At 40.8% G+C, this 25,551-nt stretch overlaps 1 protein-coding gene and 1 long non-coding RNA gene across 2 annotated transcripts in view; one reads left to right on the forward strand and one right to left on the reverse strand.

The window, feature by feature from the left end:
* The window catches only part of URB1 (URB1 ribosome biogenesis homolog), a 45,382-nt gene extending 37,127 nt beyond the window's left edge, over positions 1-8,255 (forward strand). The window contains exons 33-39 of the mRNA XM_042866548.1: positions 793-899; positions 1,434-1,577; positions 2,288-2,397; positions 3,570-3,746; positions 4,634-4,875; positions 5,839-6,429; positions 7,052-8,255. Of these exons, the coding sequence (XP_042722482.1) occupies positions 793-899; positions 1,434-1,577; positions 2,288-2,397; positions 3,570-3,746; positions 4,634-4,875; positions 5,839-6,429; positions 7,052-7,257 (1,577 nt within the window). The 3' untranslated portion in view covers positions 7,258-8,255. The remainder of the gene's footprint in view (positions 1-792; positions 900-1,433; positions 1,578-2,287; positions 2,398-3,569; positions 3,747-4,633; positions 4,876-5,838; positions 6,430-7,051) is intronic.
* An 849-nt stretch (positions 8,256-9,104) lies between these two features.
* LOC122177304 lies at positions 9,105-25,494 on the reverse strand. The gene is made up of 3 exons (XR_006178044.1): positions 25,229-25,494; positions 20,348-20,447; positions 9,105-12,719 (listed from the first exon to the last, which is right to left on the reverse strand). It is a non-coding gene; the product is annotated as an uncharacterized LOC122177304 (long non-coding RNA).
* Positions 25,495-25,551: the final 57 nt, after the last annotated feature.

Here is a 25,551-nt window from a genome sequence, read left to right on the forward strand (position 1 = left end):
TCAAGGTTACAGGGGACCTCACAAAATCTTTAGCTAGATGCTATGTCCAGGGCAGGGCCAACCTTGAAGACAGTTAATTTTGCTCAGGGCTTTACCTTAGGAAACATCCAGTCTTCCAGACTGAATCATAGACTGCCCCCAAGGATGGGAGGTTGCACAACCCCTGTGGGCAATCTATTCCACTGCCTTGCTGTTCTTAAATGGGAAAAAGTTATTCCTAACATTTAGTCTGAAAGTATCATGTTTTAACGTACGTCCATTGTTTGTTATCCTCTCACCTTGTTTGATATGCCACGTACAAGCTCTCTGGGAGGTTTGCATGGGTAACTGCACCTGAAATTGAGGCCTTTAAATACCATTTGTCTATGAAACGTTGATGCGACACAACTCCTACTTTTCATTTGCTCAGTAGCATTTTTCTTACATTATTTCCGTGTTTCATGAGCACAGCTGATGCCACAGAGTTGTGAGGTGACTGTGAATGTGCATAGGACTATACTGAACATGTCTGGAAGGCAGTCTCTATTGGGATACCTGCTTTGCCCTGTGGGATGATGCCTGACCAAACATCAGCAGCCCTGGAAAAAATAGTTGAGTTTGAATTTCCCCTCCAAGTAGTTTGGTCCAGCTCAAACAATACAGTCAGCCTTAGAGCACAAGCTCTCCTTGCTGTAGCTAACACACTGTTTTGACAGCTAGCTGAAAATATTGGTTCTGTTTATTTTTCTGTGTGGTTGTATATTGGGTTCATTGTCCTCCTCCTCAATAACCAGCCATTGTTTCTCTTCACAGAGGAGCACATGTATACAAAGATCAACAGGTTCCTTCTGTCACACCAGTATTTGGACCTGAGGAAAGTACCAGGGTTTTTCCAGCTTTTCTACAGTTTTGACTTTGAGGTAACTTAAGAATCCCTTCATAGATATCCACTTATTCTTCCAAAAAGAATACAAAAACGACATAAAAATGCAATCAAATCTTATTCTTTCAGAGATAATTAGAGAGATCATTGCTCTGTATTATATTTGAATGGGAAGTATTGTTTCTGGCTTTCTTTTTTCCTTTTTTTTTATTTAAATAAGAGCAGATAATGAAATCATGAGTTGTGCTGTGTACTGTACAGCACAACAAGCAGAATGTTCTGCCCCAGCTAATTCAATTCACGTTTCAGTTTAATAGTTTAAACTGGAGGGTGATTGAGATATTTTAGAAACAGCAACTTTACAAGTCCCATTGTCAGTGCGTATTTGGGCCGTAGAGTAGCTGTTCTTGATGGATGTAGTTATTGATTAAATGTAATGGGGGTGAAAGTGGAAAAGTCCAGAAGAAGCTGCTGAGCACTGTGCTGGCATTCCCAGGCTACTGGTTTGTTGTGCTTAATGAGCAGTTATCATTCTGAAATGTCTGATGGTGCTGTTTTTTATGACTTGTAGCACAAAATAGAACGTGACTGGGTTCTCAGACTTCTTGGGGAAGGGCTGCGTGATAAACACTGCTACCAGCTCTATGACTACCAGAGGATCTTCCATGTCATTCTTTCCTTTTTCAACAGTCCTTTGTGTGATGAAGGCTCACAGGTAAGAATTTAAAGATAAGTAAAGATAAATCAAGTGATGTGGTTTGAATATCTTAAATATGAAGCAGAATGGATCAGTTGACTCTTCCCTTTCCCTCTTGAAAATTTTTTCATTGTTGATTTTGTACATGTTGAAGAGGGAAATTCTTATGTCTAAACCAGTCACATATATGAGCCCTGAAATTAGGAGAGGACCCTGCCCAAGGAAGCTGGGGGTGCCCGTTCCTGCAGGTGTTCAAGGCCAGGTTGGATGGGGCCCTTCACTCACTCTCATCAGCTGATGGTCTGGCTGTACAGTCTTATTTCTTCTGCTTTGTGGAAAACATTGCAGACTTTAGTTTTGTTGATACCCTAATTAGCATGTTATCTGTGCAGTGCATTAAGAAGAAGAAAGTTCAGAGGCCATCAGCTCTTAAGATTATAATCGTCCATCCTGAGAAATCCACTGTTTAAAGTATCTCACTTAACTATGACAATTTTGGACAGAGAGAAAGCTGTCTTGCTTCCTTGAAGATGAGTGTCTGTGTGTATGAAACATTGGAAAGAGAATGTCTTTTGTTCTCTGAACATGCGGTGTTTGGGGATATATTTTAAGTTGATTGGATTCCAGATACCAGTCAGGTTGCTAATTACATCCTTCCGAAAGATGAGTAGTAACTAGATGTTGACTATATTCTAATTTTGTAAAGAACAAATTGTTTTCTGTTTCAGAACCACATTCTAGAAGTGCTACAAAATGCTGCCTGTGTCACTAGAGCTGCTTATGAGCTGATACAAGACCACAGCCTCCTAACCTGGGTACTGCATGTCTTAGAGAAAAGGTAACTAGGGAAATATTGGTGAAATGAGAACAATTCTACTGTCCCACGTGCAGGAAATAATTATGTAACTGAATATGAAAACAAAGGGTGGCAGATACAGAAATGACTCTGTTAGTGGTCTTGATATTTGGCACCTAAGGCCATACTGGCAGAACTTGCTGAACTATGAAGTGTTCCCTTGTGTATCTAAAAACAAAATCAAGGCACTTTCAAATTGCAGTAGGAGGAGAGTTTCATGTTTCTGAAAACCTTAGAAAAGAAAAAAGTTATTTTTGTGTACCCAAATCTGTCTAATACCCACACCTCACAACCTGGTGTAGGACCTCTGATAGAGTACTTGTGTGACACTGATTTTGAGCTCACTGTAACACTCCAGTTGCTTCTCTGAGATGTGTGCACGCATGTGCACATATATGTGCACAATCTCTCTTGCATAGATTCTCCTGGCAGGTTCAAGCAAGTTGTCAGGATCATCTGTGCTGTGATCAGCCTGAACAGGTCCCAGTGAATGCCCCATGATGGTAACAGCAGAGTGCAAACAGTTCTCAGGAGCTGGTACTAGGGTACTAGCCACCTCTCTTTGATATCATGTAGTATATTTGGAAGACTGTGTATTTGGCTTCTGGCACTCAGTGGTTACTTGGTGTTTGTCCTTTTGATGAGTATTCTTCTCACATCCTCTGTGCAAAAATGATTGCTTTTTTTCTTTCTTTTTACTTTTCCTCCTTAATACATGTGACTTCTGATACTGTGCTGTAAGCATTGCTGTTGTTGCTTAAAGCCTTAGGAATATAAGGACCCAAGATGTCTTGAACAGCAATTGCTTTAAGGAAATGGTGTCAGTGGCTGTGACTGAATGGATTGCCTTGCCTTTGTAGAGAAAGGTGCAAGTCAGCAATCGCTAGCCTTGTGCGAGGGCTGTAATGCACTGCTGTTCCCCAACTGCAGTGTGGCAGGAGGAGGTGCTGGGTTTTTCCCTTGTCTGAGGGCAGGCAGCAGCCTGGGTCTCCGCTGCTGGGGCTTCGTGGGCCTCGAGTCCTGACAGGTCCTGGCTGTGAAGTAGCTGCTCTCAGCGTGCACCAGAATGCAGCCCTCTCTGAAATGCAGACTGGTTTCTGCTTAAAGTCTGTTTTCCCTATGGGTATTTATTCCTTTCTTTGTTGGTTTTTCAGGTTTCTGGAAAACAAGCTGCTAAATAGAATCATTTCCTTAGTCCATACTCTGTGGCTGACAAATATAGGAAGCAAGAGAGAAAGCAAGAAAAAGCCGCAGGAGAACAGGAAGCTTCTTCCTATTCAGCTTGTAAACGAATTTCTGTATGTTTTGATCACTTTAGTTAAACTCATTCGGTAAGTTGTTTTTGTTGTCGTTTTTCTTTTTAAAGAAGTTTGCATACTGTGCTCTGTCCAGTTTGAAATTTACGAAGGCTGAGAGAATATCTCAGTCTCTGATGAGGGTAATGCTCTTCTCCCCTTCAGTCTGAATGTCAGCTCATGAACCTCAGTGAGATTTTCAGGAAGATGCAGCTGCTGGAATATACTGGGAACAAAATGACAACTGTTGCATGGTTACCATCAAGTTCTACATCCTTAGTAATTAGCTATTTTTAAGCTGCTGTGTTTTAAGCTGTTTTTTACTTCTGGATTAGTGCCTGCAGTTGGTGGTGCTGTTTGTTGCAGGGATCTTTCATGCTCTCCAATGTGTTGGGCTCTTTTCGTGTCTGAACCATGCCTGCAAATTATATGAAGTCATGCAGGGTTCTACACAGCAGTATTAATTAGGTTTTAGTCCCTTCTCTGCACACTCAATGAGCCCACGTGCAGCAGCTGCAGCAGGGAAAGCAGTATGCAAACAGGTAGATAAACAGTTCTGTTTGAATTCCTAATAGCACCTGCAGCTCTTCATGCAGAGAAGTATTGCCACAATTTTGAGAAACTCTACTTATTTTCTCAAAATTCTGATGATACATGCAAAATGAAGTGCCAGACCTCTGGCCTCTTCCTTGTGTGCCATATGCCTTTGGCTGTTGCAGCTGGGAGGGCAAAGGCTGTGTTCCATGAGCTGTATGCCAGACCCCAGTAGCATGAAGTGGGAATGAAATTAATACTGGTACCTCGAGAAATAGAAGTGGAGAATTGTAAGAGGAGAGTAGAAGGAGGAAAACCTGTGTTTATTATTGCATTTTACTCATTAGCATCCAGAAAAATACATGGTGCTTCTGTTACTATTTTTATAGGACTAATTTAGATCAAGCCAAGCTGGCACAGTTTTTCACTACATTCAGTTCTGTGCTGGGATATCGTGCTCTTGTTGTGGAGGCCTTTAAAGAAATGAGTCGATTCACTGTGAATGGCAGTGTTCTCTCAAACAAAGACATCCTGCTGTTGTTGCATAAGTGGAGCATCATTGAAAAAGACCTGCAGCTCCAAGAGGATGTGCAGAATCTTGCTCAGAAATACCAGATCAAAGAACTGCTTAGTAAGTACTAACAACATAGAAGGAGATTAATACTGTTAAGGTTGCTGTATGTTAACCATGCAAGTTAGGCAAGCTTCCTAGAAAGAAGTATTAATAACTATAGTCAATCAGATGCAGCTTGGGGGAGGAGGTAATGGAAATGGGGGAAGCCAATTTTCAGACCTATATTGTAGTGATTTCTAATTTTAACACAATTCTGGAAGCTTTAGAGCAGTCAATTCTCAAAAAGTGAAAGAGCTTTAAAATAAAACTTGGTTGGAGATTTAGTGCACTTGGTATGTGAAAAATTCCCATCCCACACTTATCAGCCACACTCAGTCAGGATGCAGCTATGTTGGAGCAGGGCATGCTTTGCTCTTTTAGCCTGCATTGTTAAGAAGTTTATCTATGCTGGTGTCTCCTTCCTTGAGCTGGTGTGTGCTGTGACTCCACTAGCCCGAAGAGTTGTGATGTGTGAATTTCTCATGATCTGGTGTAAATAGTCATAAAATCACAGAATGGTTTGGGCTAGGAGCTCAAAGCCCACCCACCCCAACACCTGCTGTGGGCAGGGCTGCCCCCCACCAGCTCAGGCTGTCCAGGGCCCCATCCAACCTGGCCTCAAGCACCTCCAGGGATGGGGCACCATAGCTTCCCTGGGCAAATAATGTAGCCTTACTGGCAAAACTGCATCTCATAGACCTCTGAAATGCTGCTGTGATTTCATGTAGCATTGGGCCAGGGCGTCACTGGCCTTATTGTTCACTTCAAATTTAGGTGATCCAGTTCAGAAGAGTTTTTCAGTGTGGGAGTCACTGCAGCCTATTTGCTCTGAATTGTGTAAGCTGTTAAATGAGGCTACTGCTTACCCTTTTAGCAACTGAAAGTCTGATCCAGACTGATCAGTCTTTCTTGAATAATTTGGTACAAAAAAGTCCTTTGGAGGACCTGGTGTTTACTGTGATGTTGTTTTTCTTCTTACAGAAAATATTAAAGAAAAGAGCAAATCCCAAGCCTCATCGCGTCGCAGTCAAAAAAGGAGAAAGACAGGAGAAGACTGCATGGCTGCAGATCTGAACATCTCTGAGCTGGAGAAATGCAGAGAGGATCTGAGCACCATATTTGTCCACTGGGAGCCCGTTTTCCCAGCGCTGCCTACCAAACATTCAGAAGAACCCCTCAAATCTGCTGACCTTGCAGATGAAACAGTCAGTCTGACCTGTGCATCCGCATACATAGTAACAAAATGGCTGGTGAAGTCTATGGTTGAGCACAGCCTCAATATGCGGAACGTTTCGTTGACTCTGCAGTGGCTGCAGAATTGCATCTTGCCGCACCCAGTGGCAGTGCAGGAGGTGCTCAGGGATGAGACCCTGAGGAACAACATCTACAGGTTTTACAGTCGGATCTGTGAGGCCAGCAGTGGGGCAGTGGGACACTTAAAAGAGCTCTGTTTGTTCAGTTCAATCATGCTTCACCTGATGGATGCTCAGGGCCTGACTAACAACAGCTGTCATGAACTTGTAAAAACGTTGTGCCAGTCAGCAATGACGGAAGAGGATGTGAACAAGAAGGGTAACTTGACTCTTCTTTCTCAATCATGTTATAAGGCAGAGTTGTGATAGACAATAGGTTGTTCCATAGGTATTTTTATTCCTCATAACTGGAGTTCTGTGTCTGTTGGTGCTCATCACTTGAACAATATGAGAGCTGTGTCTCAGGTGGTATGGGTGTGTGGGTTGGCAGAATGAAATATGGCTGTGTTGTAGGGGTTTCTGGTTGTACAACAGTCATACTCCCTGAAAGAAACTTTCCCTTCTGGGATTTTAATGGAGCTGAGTGAGGTATGTAAAACGTAACTCCAATAGTCTGCAACAAATAAATCCACATGGGTTCTGATCCAAATACTGTTCAGTGTGCCTATTGGATTGCAGAAGGCACAGGTCAGATTCCAGACATTTTAATTTAAAGATGTTGGCAGGGTGTGCTAACAGGAAACTGTTACCTTTCCTTACTATGGAGAAGATAGTTGGCATTGTATGAGTGAACGCATGTATGAGTCGCACGTATTCCACCTAGAAAATAGTCAGGAAGCTTTTAAAATATAGTTGTCTAGATAAAGTGGGTTATTTTGTTACTGCTATGTGGTACTAAAAAACATATCTGTTCTGATTGTTTTCTGTTTATTCCTCCACAGCTGTTTCTGTGTTCCTGACTTCTGTTTACATCGGAGACGTATGGCTTGGAGCACAGGAGCCAGATATGTTAATAACCCATGTCAAATTGATCTGCAGTAGTACAGATGATAAATTAAATGATGATGACATGGAAACTGATAAACAGGGAGAAGAAGCTATTATACCTCTTTGCAGAGCCCTGTTCTCAGCTGCACTGGGACACTGATTCAGCAAACTGACACTTGTATCTTTAATGTTATATGCTCTGCCATCACTGCTGTTAGCCATGAAACCCTCCTGAACTGTTCTTCATACGAAACTAACTTTTGTCATAAGGATCAATATTTTCTTACTTTGTGAGAATCGGAGGAGGAGGGATTCATCGATGCCTTTTTTTTCTCTGGTTATGGGACATAACGCTATTTATATCATTTTTTTTATTACAACTATTTTTAATGTTATGAAGAACCAAAGACAACTGATCAGTCCATCATCTCTGGTCTGTATTTCAGTCCCCGTGCAATTAAAACCCATCCTCTCTCTGATGTAGGATGTTGAAAAATGACTGCAGTACTCCACCACCGTTTGGTATAAATGCAGAGAACAAGTGCTCAGAGCTTCAGCCACTATGATTTACTATTTCTTGAAAAACCATTTCTTTCAGGATACTTCATACTAAAACAGATGGCACTGAGCCCCTGGGATCATAATGGTCTAGGATTCTTCTCATTTTTAGGTTGCTTTTGAAAGCATTTCTAGTTGAGGTGGTCTGGTTTTATTCTCTTTTCTGTTGGTGTTTTATGGTTTTTTTTTTTTTAATAATTTTTTTTAATTAAAAAATGCACTGCCCATCACCACTGCCGGAAAACATTCAGCCAAGACTCTCCGTTCTGAGAAGATGAGAGAGAGCTAAGACCCAAATGACCTTCTGGTGATTGATAAAACATGTGTTTTATTGGAAATTCTCTGTGAAGTGTGATAAATGTTTCTTGAACATGGCCCCGAGGGCAGTTTAACATATCATTCCAGACATGCAAACAGGCAGAGCCTGAACTTGAACCTTTGAAATGTAAAACAGGATTTATTAAATTCACTCATGAATATGTGCTGTGCCCAGGTACTCCGTGCACGGTCTGTACTGGGGAAAAATTCAAAGTGCACACTCCTTGTGATCTTTATATAATGTGCCTTTTTTAAGAATAAAGGACTATGAGATGCAAATGAGAATTGCTTCTGTATGCTGATATCCTTGTCCTAAAGAAGCTGTACTATCTCTATCAAGACCTGGTTTAAAAATAAAAAATACTCTCTTGAAAAAGCTGTACAAGCCCAATAGAGGCTGAAGTGTGGCATGATATATTAATATAGAATCACTGGTGTGCAACATTAAAAAAAAAAAAAAAAAAAATGTTCTTTGCAAAGAAAAAAGTATTTAGAAACACAAAACAGACAAAATGAAACCAGAGGAAGTGCACAAGGCAGGATCTGAAAATGAGGGTTGGAGATGGAAAGAAGCCATCTTGTCTGACTGGAAAAGAAGATACTTGTGGCACATAGAAGGTTTTCAGCTGTCCTCAGGGGCTGATCACATCAAGAAGTGGCTTATAATGTGATTTGTTTGAGAGAACTAAAGAAATGAGATTAAAACCATTCAACCTGTAGAAGGATGTAATGTAAAAATTTTTCTCATGGAACTAGAGCAATTCAACCACTGCCCACATCTATCTTAAGTGGCAGTAAATTAATTTTCCCTAAGCCAAGTCTGTTTTGCCCAGATGGTGACTGCTAAGCATCTCCCTGTCTTAATTTTGACCCGTGGGGCAGTGAGAAAGCAGCTGGGTGGGCAGTTGCCTGTAGCCTAAGGCCAATCCTCTGCAATAGCTGACGCACTGCAGGACAGTGGTGGTGTACCATAGACCCTTCCAGGCCCTTTCTAAGGGAACAAAACCCAAAGCCTAAATGCCTCAACCCCTTTGTTACACTGTCTCTCAACAAGTTTTTGGCTGTGTGCTTCAGCACTTCCTAATACCTTACATGCTGTGTTTGCTTAAGAGAATGGTGCAACTGTGGTACTTGCAGGAAAACTCATTTATTGAAGCTCATCCACGTGGAATGAGTAATTGATTAATTAAGACCTGTTTCTGGAAGTAAGTGCATCAGATGCAAGCAGGTGTGCTCAATTATTTCTGCTTCAACAGTTATTGGCACACCTGGATATTTCCCTCTGTGAATGGAAGTAGTGATTTCTCTATGCAGTTTTGTCACTGCTAAAATAAGAAAAATGGCTGTCATGGTTCTAGCTGGCTTTTGCTGATGAGCTGCAAGGTACTACAGAAAAGGAAAGTAACACGAGGAGACTGCAGCTGCAAATATGCTGATATGCTTTCTTTGCAACGTATAATGCAGGCTAACTACCTGATGTGAATGCATCTAAGGGTGCATCCTGAAGTAACAGTTTTCTGATGGCCTTAAGCATTCAGAATGGCTCAGTTGTGATTAATGTCTTACTGTTTTGTTGTTTTCTCCAATACTGTTAATACCAAAATATTCAAGATTGGAGGAGAGGATTGCTCATACACGTTTTCATGTATAAATGTTGTTTCGGAAACAAAAGTAATGCGAACAACCTAACAAGTTAAAGCTACTGACCTGTCATGTAAAAAATAGAGAGGTCATGACTTCTCTGAGGATATTTAAGATCTGCCAGGACACATTCCTGTGCAATCTACTGTAGGGAACTTGCTTTAGCAAGGCATTGGACTTGATGGTCTCCAGAGGCCCCTTCCAACCCCTACCATACTGTGATTCTCAGTAAACAGATGCAGCTCTGCATGTGGGAACTTCTAAAAATGGCTCTGTCTCTCACTGCTTCTGTGAGCTTCAATATAGTCTAATAATGGAGCAATTAAGAGATTATTATGAAGTTTTTCTGGAAATAGCGGTCAAATATCTTTTTTAAAAAGCCTCACGCAGTTGGCTAGCTGTTGAGTGATTTGTGTGTGTGAATTGCTGCCAGTGTATTCAGAATGAATGTCAATAAATCAGATGGTGAGTCATTATCTTCAGAAGTTAATCTTGAATGGAATAAATTATGGAAAGGATTCAGAAGTGGAAAACTTGTCCCCTAGATGAGCCTATATTTTAAAACAAGGAGTTTCTACAAATGACATGAGTCATTTGTTTTGCTGTTGTCCTTGTGATGAGAACCACGAGTGCATGAAACTTAAGGGTGTGTTGCAAGGACACATCTTTTGGGCCCTTCTCCCAAAATGCACAGGAAGTCATCAAGGTCAACAGCCCCCAAAGAATATATTGCTTCCTGAAGTACGGGGTGTATGGTAGGCACCAGCAGGTTTGAGTGCAGGTGGGCTTCTTGAGTCGTGAAGTGGATCTCAGCCCCACGATGGGCTGCTGGTATACAACACGTCTGCCATGTTGGAAGGAAAAGACTTCAAGCAGTGTGAGTGAGGTGGAGTGATGTCACGTTTGAGGAATAATGTTTTTATGGGAGTCGATTATGTCTTTGAACCAACTGCATGAGCTACTTTGGGTTGCACTTTGTTGGCTGATGGGTACAACGTTTCAACAGGGCATGGATGCTGTAGGCTACACAGGTGAAATTCTCACCCCTTTTAAGGCAGCAGGAGCTTTGTTGTCGATGAAAGCCAGTCTGGCCTTTGCCACAAACATTCATTTATGTCTTCTGAGGGAACTACTTCAGCTCTAGCAAGTGGTGAATTTATCTGAGAGGTGGGGAAGGCTGCTGTGATCATCTGGGTTGGCTGAAGGAAGACTTCAGCTCTCTGATAACATCTCTGTCCACGTTCTTTCTTTGGTTCCTGCGGCGTTTCCTCATTTTCTCTGTGTATCCATGACTCAGCAGACTTGAAGCTCCATAGGACTCCAAGCCCAGTACCAGCGGTAGTCAATTTGCTCAAAAAGCAAACTTCAGAAGAGTTTATCTCAGAGATTTATGAAAAGGGAGTTTTAAAAAACAATACAACTACAAATACATACTTCGTGGTTTGGTCTGTCTCTTGGGTTTAAGGCTTTGTTAACACAACCCAACATATCCACATCCCCCGTATGCAGCATAGAGCTGCTCTGCTACTGGTTCACTGTAGGAGTCTCTGCTGCCTGCTTGGTGAGGTGGAACTGCTATTTTTTTCCTCAAGTTTCAAATGAATTCTGCGTTGTCCTCAGACAAGCAATTAGTTACACAGTCCTTTTTCTACTCCAACTATCACTGCCTTACTGACTCTGCAATCCTGGTCACACAGTTTACTGTAGCTCTAAGGGTTTTTCACCCTCTCTTGGACCTCTGTCTGGTTCTGCCTGGCTTTCATGGCACTCCAGGGCCAAGGAAAGGTGGAGAGAGCTGAAGGGTTGGGAATGCAAGTGGCCCTTCCTGCTCTGCTCAAGCAGAACTAAACTTGTCCTCTCCACCTCATGGAAAAGCTTTTGTGGCCCTCAGAGAGGACTCTAGATTCTGATGGAATATTTTTCAGCCCCAGCTAAAAACAAACAATTTGTGCAGAAATAATTGTTGCTTTTGTAGTTTTGCCAGCATTTTTCTTTGGTATAAAACACGATAAGCACACTTCTTCTAAAGCCTGAGTAACTCACAGATACCTTTTCAAATCTGTCCAGTCTTTGTGTTTCTTCTCCACTTACCATTTCAAAATGAAAGCTAAAGGTGATTGGCTATTTGTGGCAAAACTATTTCTGGGCAGTGGGTAAAGTTAATGAGTTTATTCAGTAAGGCACCCTCAATTGAAATATTTAGTGCTGCCAGTAGCTTTTTTAAAGGCTGTTCTAGCTAAGCAGTGATTTTTAAGTAAACCAAATACTTACTTTTCTTTTGCAAAAAAATAGTATTCTATCCCTGAGGGAATTGCTGAGCTTTAAATCAGTGAAGCAAGTTGTAACCCTCCCAAAAGCAAAGTTTTATTGCTGATGTTATGCTTGCCATTGTTGCTTACTTTTGAGAAGACAACCAAATGGAGATGTCACTAAGATGCTGCTGATGAGATTGTGATCTGAGGACAAAGCTAGAAATAAATATGTCACTGAGGCTCTCACAATATTTTCTAAACAATATGTCTAAACAGTATTGCTTATGCTGCCCAATATATGTGATACAGCTTTCTTTCACAGCAAGAAAACTCAGGGAAAATTGCTTCTGCAGAAATATCCTTAAGAATAAGAGGACTCAGTGTGCTTCAGAGAACACAAAGAGTAACTGGTATATTCTTTCTGCTGGAGGAATAGATCTGCTCTCAGCCAAGTGCCTGTTAATGAGAATTATTCAACAGGCAGCAAACATTTTGGATGACATAACTGAGGGAAGAGTTTGAATCTTTACTGAGAGAGAGAGATTTTGCAGGCAGTTCTTCATTTTAGGCATCCAGAATTTGTCAGGTTTGGTCTTCGTTGTTCTTTTCCTGAACTAATTCAGCTGCAGTCTAGTGTACTAATTGTTTCCACTGCCAGGTGGACTGTCCTGCTGACACTGTTTCACCGGTGTTAACTCAGGCTGACATACTTCCATGAATGCTACTGTCATCTGGAAGGCAGCTGGGTGTTCCAGGAGCAACCAAATCTGGGAATGGACTGCTGAGACTGTCACAGTGAGGCTGCTCGCTGTTGGAACTGCTTTCTTCTACCCGGTTCCTTACGACCACCTGTCTGTAATGTGTGGAAAGGAAAAATGCATTGTTATCAGGGACTACTGTTTGGAAGACAGATAGCAGCAGTTTCATAAACAAGCACGTTTAGAAAGTTTTAAAAAATGTAGAAGGTGGTTCTTCCAACACAAATACATTGAGTCCAGCATGACAGATGCTTCTGGATTTCAGTTTTCTTCATCCACTGTGAGAATTATGTCCTTAGCTGGTGACTACCAACAGCAAAATGGTGAGCTGTGGGCCACACCTGGTGAACACTCTTACTCAAAATAAGACCTTCTGTCCAACCCAATCATGGTTGTCCTTCAGTCCAATCCAAGGCATGATTCTCCACCTGCATTTTTATAAAGAAAACTAGAAACACTGCTATGACTCGTTCTGCAGCAAGGGCAAAGGGATCTGCCATCAGCGCTCCTGGGAAAGAAAGGGGACAGGGCTGATGTGTGAATGTGAGCAAGTATACAAGAGAGACAGTCACTGACGATGGGGACAAGAGCAAGAGGGATGCATGGTATCTGGGAGAGATCCCCTGGCACTGGCATTGGGAATGACAGTCTGAGGAAAGGGTGGGGATCTGAGCATGAAACAGCATGTTGGACAAGGACAGCAGGAAATGTTCAGTGTACATAACAAAGACCTATGATTCTGCTGGAAAAAAATAGTTGAGAGGTGGATGGGGTGATGATAGGACGACAGCTGAGTTCACCCTGCCTCTTCTTCTCTATTCCCTCCTCCCAGCAGCTTCCCAAAACTCACCCTTAAAAAAGAAATGACAGATAAGCCCAGGCCTAAAAGCAGCAAATTCCACTGAGTATGGCATAACACAAGATGATAGTCCCAACTATCACTCTATCCTTAGGGCTTTAAGGGTGGGAAAGGAAAATTATATTGGCAAGAAAAACGTGCCCCAAAAGTGTGAAAGAAAAAGGAAACTTTTTGAAAAGTCTTATTAATGCACTGGTGTCACAGATTCACAGGCAAAAAAAAAAGGGGGGTCTTTGACTAAAAGCCACATTTGTATCAGCGGTCAGATGAACGTAACAAAACTTACAATGCAAGATAAAATTAATGGGATGAAAAGGGAAACAATTATTTGGAATAATTTGGAGGAAGGGAAATACCAACTTGTTAACATCAAATTTATAATTAATTAATGAAAAACATCTGTGCCTGACAAAACTAACACAGCAGTAATTCTGCTTAACGGTAATGGAAAAATAAATAAAACAAAATCCCCAAGTCACAGCAACAGGCCCACTACAGGATGGAGGCAAGCAGACTTGGGGTTTTCCTTGCTATTATGCAGGCATATTCAAGAGATTTTTCTTCTCCATTTGACAGAAACAAGACAAAAATATTCTTACCAAAACAGGATGCTTCCTTTCCAGTCCATTAAGTAGCTCAGTATCATCAGCTAGCTATCCAAATTTTTACACCAGTTGGAGAACTTGCATCCCAGAGACCTGCAGTCTGTCTGAGGAGAACTCTGGATGGCTTTTGTTAATCTTTAACCATCCTTGGAACAGTGGGGAAACATGACGAGACTGGAAAGGCTCTAATGTCCCAGTACTCCAAGTGAGTGAACTGGTAAAGCCAGGTCACTAGAAGCCAGTGTGACTGACCTCAGCCCCAGGCAAAGTCATGGAATTAAAACAAAGATAAGATAAAACTGAGCAAGTATTTCAAGGCACACCAACAAAAAATAATTCCAGACAGTATGGTTTTGTAGAAAGATGGGCACAGTGAAACATCTGATTTCATTTCTTCAGGAGAATACAATTCAGAGGAGCCTGCCTCCCTGCTTTCAGTAGGCAGTGCTCTCAGATCTCCTCCCACCCATCAGTTGTGGTTTATGTCCCTTGGGAGCAAAGGACTGGTCTGGACATTTGGCACTCTCGGAAGAGACAGTGTGGGCTTGGATGATACAGTAGGTCTACTCGAATGCATTGGTCAAAAGTTATTTCACTCTTCTGACTTGACACTTTTAAATGTCTGCCCAATCAGGTAGGAAGAGTTATTGTCATTAAAAACAGTTTAATATTTTGAAAATAAAAATCCCCATGATTTTAGTTTCTAAGAGAAAGGGCAAGTACTAGAAGGGCCTCCAGAAAGCACTGGCGAGCATCTTAATGCCAATGCAGCCTACTTCCCAACAACTCAAAAGCGCACTCTACTGCACAGCCCACCCAATAAAGTCTGAGCAGCAGCCACTAGAGGGGGACACATTCTAACCTCACATTCAGCAAACGGTATTTCAGTTTCCCCTACAGTTTTTCAGTGCATGAGATTTCTGGAAGGGCACTGATTACTGGTAGGCGATTTCTCTTCTTGTCTGTGTGGTCACATGTGCATGCAGGGAGTGGATGGTGCTAAACAAAAAAACCTGACTTAGTTTTCACTCAGAGATAAGTTTTCTCTGAGCATTATGAGTACCACTGTACCAAGTGTCACCACAGACCCAGTCATGGGACTCCAATGACGTGAAGCCTGCCAAAAGGTATGGATTAGGTTCCCAGCCGTCAACCTTTAGATGACAGGAGTGAGAACAGCTTTCTGTGAAGACCATGTGATTTGAGCTCTGATGATGGAAGACTTGTTACAAGTTCTGACAGTTCATAGCTAACCATTTTAACAACCAGTGAGGAGCTGCCAACATAGGTTCTGTCAATGTAGGAGGTTCTCTCAATGATGAAAGCCTGAAAGACTTGAAACCAGAGGCCTGAGAAAAACAGGGAACAGGAACAGCTACCTGAAAGCATGGCCTGCTTAGTCAGGAAAGTACCTCTCACAGTGATCTTCTTACTACAGTAAGTAGTATAGTGCAGTAAGCTCCTCTTCCCAAAGACAAGGCATGGCAAAGTAGACTACGACACTTCTTACGGTCATCGGGAAGAATATGAACTAGTGCTTAGACTGTCAAATCTGCTACCTTTGTGTGCAGGAATAGGCACTTTTTGTTATTGTAGGATATATATATATGGTTGATTTGTTGTTCACTAGTGAATATTACAATCTGGAATATTTTAAAAAAAAGAAAGACCTCAGTTGTCTACCCTCATGTGAGATCTAGGATATTGCTATCGATCCTGGACTTGTCAAATATCCAAATTAGTTCCCAAGTTCCAGGAATGAAGCAGCTGTTGCAATTATCTGGATGGAGCAGAAAACTGAAAGAGCACATGGACGTTGTACTGACTGTCCACCAAATCAGCAGTTATCTGCCTGTCCGTACAGGAAACCCTCACCTGCAAACTGAGGTGAAAGCTGGCTGCAGAACAAAGGTTTCTAAGCCAAGTCACACATGGCTGTCTGGCAAGAGGGATTCTGAAACTTTGTTACCATGTGTCCCAAAAATATTGGGCAAAAGTTGGGTGTAGTTGGGAAAAATGTCTGAACACTGAATAGTGTTCCTTATTGCAAAAAAAAATTGTCAGACATCAAAAAAGGCTCATGCTGCCAAGGAGTCCAGAGTCACTTGTTTGAGACTGTGTGGACCTTCCTTTTTCTTTTTTTTCTTTGCTTTTTTTCCCCCTCCCTACATTATACTGTCAGATAAGCAAAGTCTGAAGATTTTAGATGTTCACAGCAGTCTATCAAGCTGTCAGGAATGCACGACCTCCAGTGAAATGCATGGGAAAATGGGATCTCTCCCTGCGAGGCTTGGGAAGGCTGATTCCCTGCCTCCATTCCACTGCATGAAGTGCCAGCCTCCAATGGGAACTGTCTCCAGCCACCAAACCTTGTTTTCTCTATCATTTTGGATGGTAAGAAAGATTGTTGATGCAGATGTTAATACTGGCTCTTGATTACAACACTGTGGTAAATGCCTTGGCATGCTAATGGGTTTGAATTAATTGGTGCCATGCCTCAAACCATTTTTTCTTTCCTTCTGTAGGGCCAGCATAATGGTTACAAAAGAGACTGGGACATGGATTCCTTGCTGAAGCTCTCTTGCATGCATTAACCCTCCCCCCCTCCTGAATTCTCTCATCTGATTTGGCACCAAATACTTAGTATTGCAGAGTGAGTGTGATGCCATTAGATCACAGCTTTGAGTCCAGGGCCTCTGAGCATCTGAAGATTATGCAGTGGAATAAGTAAATCTAGTTATTCCATAAGTGTCTTTCGGAAGACACTTTGACTTCTCTTCTGTATGGATATGCAGCTGAAAATCAGCAGACCGTGGCAGATGTCATAGCCTTGCCAACATAACAGACATCAGTGTACACAGTGGTGAAATAGACGCAATCACTGTTGTACAAGAGATATCATCCGTATTATACAAGGCCAAAATGTAATCTTCAGGGACCCCACAGAGATCCAGCTGACCATAAAGGCAGCTGAATTACAGCAGCAGAGGTATGCCTGACAGTCAGGTGAAGACGAGTGAAAGCAAGGAGATATGCTCTTACGAACAGTCAGACTTGAAAGCACAGTGTTTCACCAAGCAATTGAGCAAGCGGAAACAGAACATACTGTCCTATATGCCCCTGGGTTTGACAGAGAGAGAGATGAGCACAGAAACAGTGAAGGTAAAAGTTCTCCAGCCTTGACCAGTGACGCGCATGTACATTTGTTAGGTGAATGCATCACAGTGATCATGGAAAAAGAGAAAGGAGAATTCATATAGATACGAGTTGATCTTCATGCAAAGGAAAACGGAGAGATTATATGAAAAGGAGAAGAAAGGAGAAGATGGTGTAAGCTAATAAGAAGAACAGCAATTCACTGTGTTCTATTGCTGGAGTTAAACGTAATTGGAGCAGGCAGTTAGAAAACAAGTGGAACTCAATCCAAAAGAGCAAGTTTGTGAGGGGGGGGGGGAGGAGAAAGGGGCTGACTACTCTGTTCAGTCCTAAAAATATTTTCTCAGTATGTTTCAAGCCTAGAAAAATGATGAGACACAGGATGATTTAAAACTTAAGAACATCTCATCCAATACTGCTTTCCATTAATGACTCTCGGGTTTCCCACAAAACACTGCCAAATTGCCTTGCTCACAGCAGGTCTTTTAACAGCAAAATTGAACATATTGAGGATGAATATGGATATTTTTAAGGCAAGTGTTTCATTAAATAACATAATATAAAGTGATTAAAAAACAAACAACTAACACTTGTTTTAATTTTCCAAATACACTGAGCTATTCATGTATATAGACTTCTGCCAGTTTTTTTTTCCAGGAACAGTAAATTAATGTTACCCTATAATGTTCTGTTCATTTCCATATATTTCTTGTATTATTAGCTTGCCTCTTGCTTTGTGGTTTCTTTGGGCAAGTTGCCTTTTTTATTGTCATTGTTACTTTTTGTGGGCATGCCAGGGGCCTCAGGGTGCAAATAAATTAGGCTATTAGAGCTCCTTTTTTATGCCACGATATTCCCTCTGCTTGTTTGTGACCTAATCTTGAACCTCTCCCTAATGTGCTGAGCTGAATTTTCTCTGTCCTGATCAGATTAGGTGGAACAGTGGGCAAACGCATCCTTGTTTACATAAAACATGTTTGCCAGGAAAAAAAAAAAAAAAAAAAACAAGAACCTAGTAGCAAACAAAGCAAGCCAAGTGTAGAAAGCTGCAAACAGAAACCTGTCCTTAGACAAAGTTCAAAATGACAAGTAGCGTTAGAACTGTGCTCCCATTCAACCAACATGTGAGTGCTGCACATCAGCAGGCACTGCATCTTCTTCAGGCACATCCACTACAGGTACCTGTACAGCACCTGCTCTGCTCTTCACTGGGCAGGGTCAATAATTGTTAGAGGACTGCAGATGTATCTGTTACAATTAGGTATTTATTCAGCCTCTCTTTTCAGGAACAAGAGTTTCAGGTGGAAATATTCTAAAACAGATTAGTTAACCCACCTGTCTGCCACTGAAAGATACTGTCCTGTTTTGTCAAGCCCAGCTGTAAAAACAACCTGGTTAGTGTCATGCTGCTCTAGAATCTCTTTCTGTAGATCTAGATGTCCTTCTGTAGTGCCATATGTACAGAACACTTTTTGAACCTGAAAATGCTGTTATGCTTTAGTGACCTACTCTCTAGCTGAGACCCAACTGTCTTCCTAATGGTGAATAGTTCTCTACTGAAATTTATATTTAGAAAGACATGAGTAACAGAATCACATCTGAAAGCATTAATTACTAGGAAAACGACATGAGGTTAATTCCAGGAGACTCTGGCCCAGCGGAAAACCCAGTTTTACTATGTTGTATTGTTCTTAAGCTGAGTGGTGCGGTGAATGCTACAGGGTTGTGGTTGGCAGGTGTTTGAAGTCACTTAGTGGGCATGGCGGTCATGGGTTGATGGCTGGACTAAATGATCTTAATGGTCTTTATCAACCTTAACAATTCTTTGATTCTACAACTACACCTCCAACTGATTAGTACTGCCTCTGACTAAGCATATTATCGTTTTACCAAGAGCTTATTATGCTAAAGGACAGCAGTTCAGATATGGGCCACCTTTGAGAAAAAAAGGCACTGTCAGACTATTGCCAGGATTCGCCAAACAAGAAAAGAACAGAAAACAGGAGCAGATCTTCAGGCAGTTATACACATCAGTAGCCTCACAGAGTAAGTTTAAACAGTAAGAGCTTAAAAATATTTAGAGAATAAGCCACTCACATATTTTAGGTGAGAAAGAAGCTTCTCCATAACAGACCATAGAGTGCTAGACCATAGTAGCACAGTAATTTTGGGATGAATACAACTGCATGTTACTAAGGTGTTAAGTCACTGAGTAAAAAAAGAATTAATCATGACCCATTTAACAGAAATTATTTCAGTGAATGGCTATCCTTCATAAATTATGTAGTACATCTTAGTTTGAGTAGCATAAGCTTCCAGTCATTACATTTTAGTAAAATACTTTGGCATCTGATTGTTATGATGTGGCTCTCCAACTGGACACTAGGGTTCTAAGGATGCAGATAGTTCAGAATAAGCACCTTTGAGCCTCTGCTCCTTGAGAAACGAACTGATTTCAGTTTATTGCTCTTGCTGTATGATGCACTGTACAATTTCTTTCTCTATTTCTTTAAACCTCATTTTAAAGAGTCTACATACTAACACAAGTACAACATTTTTTGAATGGTCTAAGCAATGCCACACGTACTATTACCTTTGTGATCTCACTAGTAAGTTTCTTTTAACTTGATCGAGCCTTGCAGAACTGCTTTGGGGGGCTCATGTTCACCTACTTTGTCACCATGATTTCTGATTCCTCCTTAGTTGTGTTTTACATGAGGTACTCACCCACTCTGCATGTACAGACACTCTTACTTTAATAAGATACAACCTTGATAGCTGACATAAGAAAAATACATGTTTTTTTTGCAAACACAATGTGCAGAACAGACTGCTCTGCCTACCCTTGTGCTTCATTATTCCCCAATGTTTTTGGCATTAGCAAATCACAATAGTTATTAATTAATATTTTAGCCCAGGTGATTAATAGAAACAGTGAACAGCAGTTGGTTGAGGGACACTCAAACCACATAAGTAAGCAGCATCATCTCAGTGTGCAATTGCAAATGCTGAATGTAACTTCTGGATCATCTGAAGCAGTGAATAAATGTTTCATGCAGATTATTTTATCACACTTAGCTCTTTTACCTCTCATTCTACTTACTTAACTGGATTTGATCCAGAGCGGGACATGTAGAGCAAAATAAGGAAAAGAAACATCACAAAGGCAGCAAGTCCAACCCAAAAGGCTATGACAATAGAATCTGTGAACACAACACAATAATTCTGTCACTGGCGACATGGCAAACACAAACAAAACAACAACACAGTTTATGATTGGTAAGAAAGGTATGCCATTGAATTAACTGAATTTAACTAAACCCTTGAAAGAGGGGAATCTGCATGCAAATTTGTTAAAAATCTTAATTAATGAAAGGGGAAAAAAAAAGAAAAAAAAGAAAAAAAAGAAAGATGATCTCATTCCTGATCTGAGTGACCACAGGGCTTCAAGAGCAGAAACAGAGCTTGGGAATTGTTTGGAGGAAAAAGGGAGCTCGTTTTCTATGATGTAAGGTTACAGTGCTGCTGAAATGAGTGCCTCATTTCTGAGCTTGCTGTTAGATGGGATGAATCCACTTCTGCCCCAGCAGCACATTTGGTCACTGTGTCCTAAATGTTCCTTCCTGGGATCAGTGCAGTGGTGAACTTCCAGCTAAAGCCTTGAAAATGTTGGGTGTTGGGCAGGGCACAAGTCGAGAAATGCTCTGAACTCATCACTGGTTTCTCACTTAGACTAAGGTGAAAAAGAAGGGTCATTGACTCCAGAGACAAATATTGACCAGGATAAAATAAATCTTCTATCTCAAAGGACAAAAAACATTCATGTTCTTTGAAACAGGCCCAATATATTTGATGAGGTGTTTCTTTGTGAAAAAGTTCAGAACGTGTTGTCATCAGAGCCACAAAGAGATTACGGGGAATTACTCCAGGTCCTTTATGCTTTCAGCTAGAGCTGACCCAGCAGGAGTCTTACCAGAGAGCTGAGCTTTGGCTGGGCTACTGAGAAATGAGAATGTACAAAATGACTACTGGGGCATCAGTTTATTTTATTCTTCCTCTGGTAAAAATAAATAAATAAATAAATAAATAAATAAATTAAAAAACCCAAAACCTTTTACTGAGCTTTAACTCAAGGGATTAATTAATATTTTAGCCCAGGTGATTAATAGAAACAGTGAACAGCATTTGGTTGAGGGACACTCAAACCACATAAGTAAGCAGCATCATCTCAGTGTGCAATTGCAAATGCTGAATGTAACTTCTGGATCATCTGAAGCAGTGAATAAATGTTTCATGCAGATTATTTTATCACACTTAGCTCTTTTACCTCTCATTCTACTTACTTAACTGGATTTGATCCAGAGCGGGACATGTAGAGCAAAATAAGGAAAAGAAACATCACAAAGGCAGTGATGAAATGAATGAAAATGAATGACAATGGATGAGCCAGTATTCTGGCCTACCCTCACAAAAGTTATTATACAAGACAATGACTGGGTGCTACTGCCAGTCTCAACTTCTCAGGGGAGAACTGGAGATATGGTGAAAAACTTGATGTTTAAGTGCTCAAAGCCACGTGGAGAGAAATGAAGAGCACGGATTTATAAAACTCCATATCAAAGCTATTTTAGTTTCATCTTTAAGAGCCGCTAATACAATTCATGGAATTCACTGAAGCTTATCAAATTTGTTCCAGATCTCACGGGAACTCACGAGGGATAAACAGAAACTTCCTGACTGTTTTTACGGTCTTGCAATTAGGATTCTTCCTGAACTGGGACAACATATTTTAACAACCCATAGAAATCTCTTTTATTGCTAACTTTTATAGTCACCTTCTATACGCATGTGTGTATGTTTTTGAACAGCATGTTCGTTTGTGGGCCAATTAAGCCCTGTATTATTTTCATACAAAGTGGGTAGACGTGCATGATGCTGTTAATAGAAAGCAAGAACATGACGTCATAGCTGGATTTAGATCCATTTTCATGAGACAAGCAAGTTCTCACCATGCTTCGGGAACAGGCCACATGACAGAGAAGAAAGTGCAGAGATTCAGGTCTGTTTTACATTAAATAAAAAAATAAGGCAAGACTGAATTAGGGAGCTATAATCCCATCCCAGGGGTTATGACGAATGTATAGTTCATTAGGGCTGATTCAGCAAGGCACCTGAACAAATGCTCAAGTCCCATTGCAGTCAATCAGCAGAAGTCCCCTGGAACCTCTGAATATAGCGCTTATTTTAATTCTAGAGATATCATGTATTTTGCCAATTTTGGAATATTTACAGCTCTACAAGCCCCTGTCTAAGGGGAAATTATCACATTTCATCTTCTGCACAAAGGGCAAGAACTTGCTGAATCTGATTTGTTTACATAGTTCCAAGCACATGAAGACAATAATCCCAGCAGTTGCTTTTGAAGGTAAAAGAATGTAAATATTGTGTAAAGACAGGAAAGCCTATAAAGTATATTCATTGCCTTACCAGTCCTTTTATTCAAAGCAAGGAAAAAACTAAGCAGCTGTGGAATTATTTCCCTTGCTATTTTCTTTATAGCTTGTTTTCCCACTGGCATTTGGAGAAGGAAGAATAAAAGTTCTAGTATGACGCAGCGTCCATTCCTTCTAGGCTGCTTACATGGAAAAACATCTATTTTTATAGGAAACCCAAAAAACCCCCAATGACTGGACAATTTAACTTTCCTGCCCATCAGGAAACCAAACCCAACATTTGTAATTTGGAAATTGATACAGCCAATATGGGCTTTTTAAAGACACAAATCATGGAGCAGAATCCCATTTTGGCACACTGCCTAGAGATCTGTTACATAAACAGCTGCCCCAGGGAACACACACTGCCTTAACACTGCCCTGCAGATAGGGAAAATAGTAAATCTCACACCGTGCTCTTGCATCTTTCTTTTTCCTCTTTGCCTGGAAGATGGGCAGCTGACATACAGAAGACTGGTTTCCTGCAGGTTTGTTTCCCAAAGCTGAGGCTAAGGGAGTTTTCTTGGTGCCTAACAAGGCAGGATCTCTTCCTAAAGCTTTTTTTTGTCAGTAAATTTCTTCACTCATCATATCATTCCTCCATTATTTAACAGGAATTTGCTACAGGAATTTGTGGGTATTTTATATCGTTGAAGCCTCCACTCCTTTATTATTTGATCAGTGAGTTGAAGTTACCAAAGGCACAGAAGATCTGATGCATATACAAAAAGTATGATCACTTAAGTCACCTCCTTAGAATATAAAGAGACCTGAAAGGTGTTAGACTTCTCTGTTTCTTTAGGGTAAGAGAAGAAATAAGGAGAAAAAAAAAATCACTAAGAGATTGGTTGACTCTGTTGTGTGTTGTTTTGTTTGTTTTAAACTGAAATAAGGCTTGAGATCACTCATGAGCACTCAAACAAGGTATGTGGCAATGCTCCCCATGAAACTACTAGTGAATTTCAGAGGGGAATTTCAACATTTTCTCACAGAAACATGTAAGGGGTTCCCTGGTAGAATTTGCTGGAGATTATTTGCTTTAACTTTCAAATTAAGAGATTTAATAAGTGGTGTAAAGCTGCTCACAGCCTGCCTGTTCCCAGCAGCACAAAATATTGCTCTGCAGTATTTTGGAGTGGGATTTTATATATGGAAGGCTATATATGATATTTACAACATCTTCTTTTAGGTGTGTTGCTCTTGGTTACCCAAAGTTGGAGGCAGTAAACCTACGCTCATTAAGTTGGCAGAAAAGCTCTTCTAGAGGCTGTGCAGAAAAAAAACCTCTGCTCTCTTGTCTTATTCTTGCTCTCACAAGAACACGAAGCTCCTTGCACAGTGACCTGAATTAGGTGTCTGAGGAGGGTGGTCTGAATGCTCCTTGCGCACACTCTCCAACCCTAACATATTAGGAAGGCACTGTCTTGAAAATATTTTGAGAGTATATCATATTTTTCCTACAGACCAGATCACTGTAATTATGTTGGAGAAAGCTATTTTAGTTCCTGAAAACATACCTTCATAGCTGCAGTTGTCTTCAGTAAACCAGAGACTAATAAAGCCATGGCTGCCCATAGCTGAGACAGTTCAAACATGCCTGTCTCTTCTCCCTTGATCTTCATCCATCCTTCCAGCTGTATCAGGCTAAGTTAATCCCTCATAACATAACTGTGATTTTACTGTAGTAAAACCAAACTAGTGCAGTTGCATCAGGAAAAAAAAAAGTCTTAACAACTTAAGTAACCATAGAAGTACATCTCTGTGTCATTGTGCAAAACCAAGTGTGAAAGGGAATTAACCGCCCATGGCTGAATTTGGATAATGCTGTTTCACATTACAGACTTTGCAAATAATTTCTAAACTCAGCAGACTCGGCTTCCATGGCAATAAAGTATTGTGCTGATAATGGATATTACTACTTCATCTTACAATTCAGTAGCAATAAACCACAAGAGGAAAAATCACAGAATGTATTTTTAGCTTATTGTACTTGGCTAGCAGAATAAAACCTCTTCCTTTACCATGGTTTTAAATATTTATCAGTTGTAACATAAGCTATATGTCCCAAACTAAAAACATGATAGACTTACAACAGAACTTTGCTCATTCACACAACTTTTCTGAGAGTAGCAGGCAAGTAGCTAACACTCCTACAAGACAACAAGCCTACAGATATGCATGTTATTAGGTTTACACTCAGCAATGGCAAAAAGCCTGTCGCTCTAAGTAAAAGTTAGTATCAGCAGTTTTACAGCTTCAAATATTTTAAGATAAATCAAAGAGTTTCATTATTAGCAATAACTGCTATTAGAACATAGTCAAGGAAAGACAGTTTGGCACACAGACACCCATCCATACAAACCCTGCACGCTTAACCCATTATGGTCTCCGTCACGAAGAAAGAAAGATAAGTCAGTAAGACAATCTATGCAACATTTTGCCCGCTCATTTTTCCTGTATTAGATAAACACCTACTACACTACCATACTTACATTTATTAACTTTCAACTTCCTTCCATCTACTGGAATTGGATCTATGTAATCCCAGTAATATTCATAAGACCAGAAGTACTCAGATGAGTTTGTTCTGTTGGCCATGTCAGTAGTGCATTTTAAATCAGCTTCAACCAAATACTTTTTTTCATTGTGCTTGAGCGCCCTCAGAAAGAGACTGTGTAACTGATGCCTATGTAAATCACTCCGGAGTCCTGTAGCTCAAGGACTGCCTTGGTACTAAAAAGGGTTGAGCAAAAATGAATATTAATGTCTAACAGATAAGTAGTAGCAGCCTTTAAACCCTTGCTTCCTGGTGGGC

Source organism: Lagopus leucura, unplaced genomic scaffold (genome assembly GCF_019238085.1).
Source record: "Lagopus leucura isolate 7727_CA_CO unplaced genomic scaffold, USGS_WTPT01 Super-Scaffold_100001, whole genome shotgun sequence".
Lineage (NCBI taxonomy): Eukaryota > Metazoa > Chordata > Aves > Galliformes > Phasianidae > Lagopus > Lagopus leucura.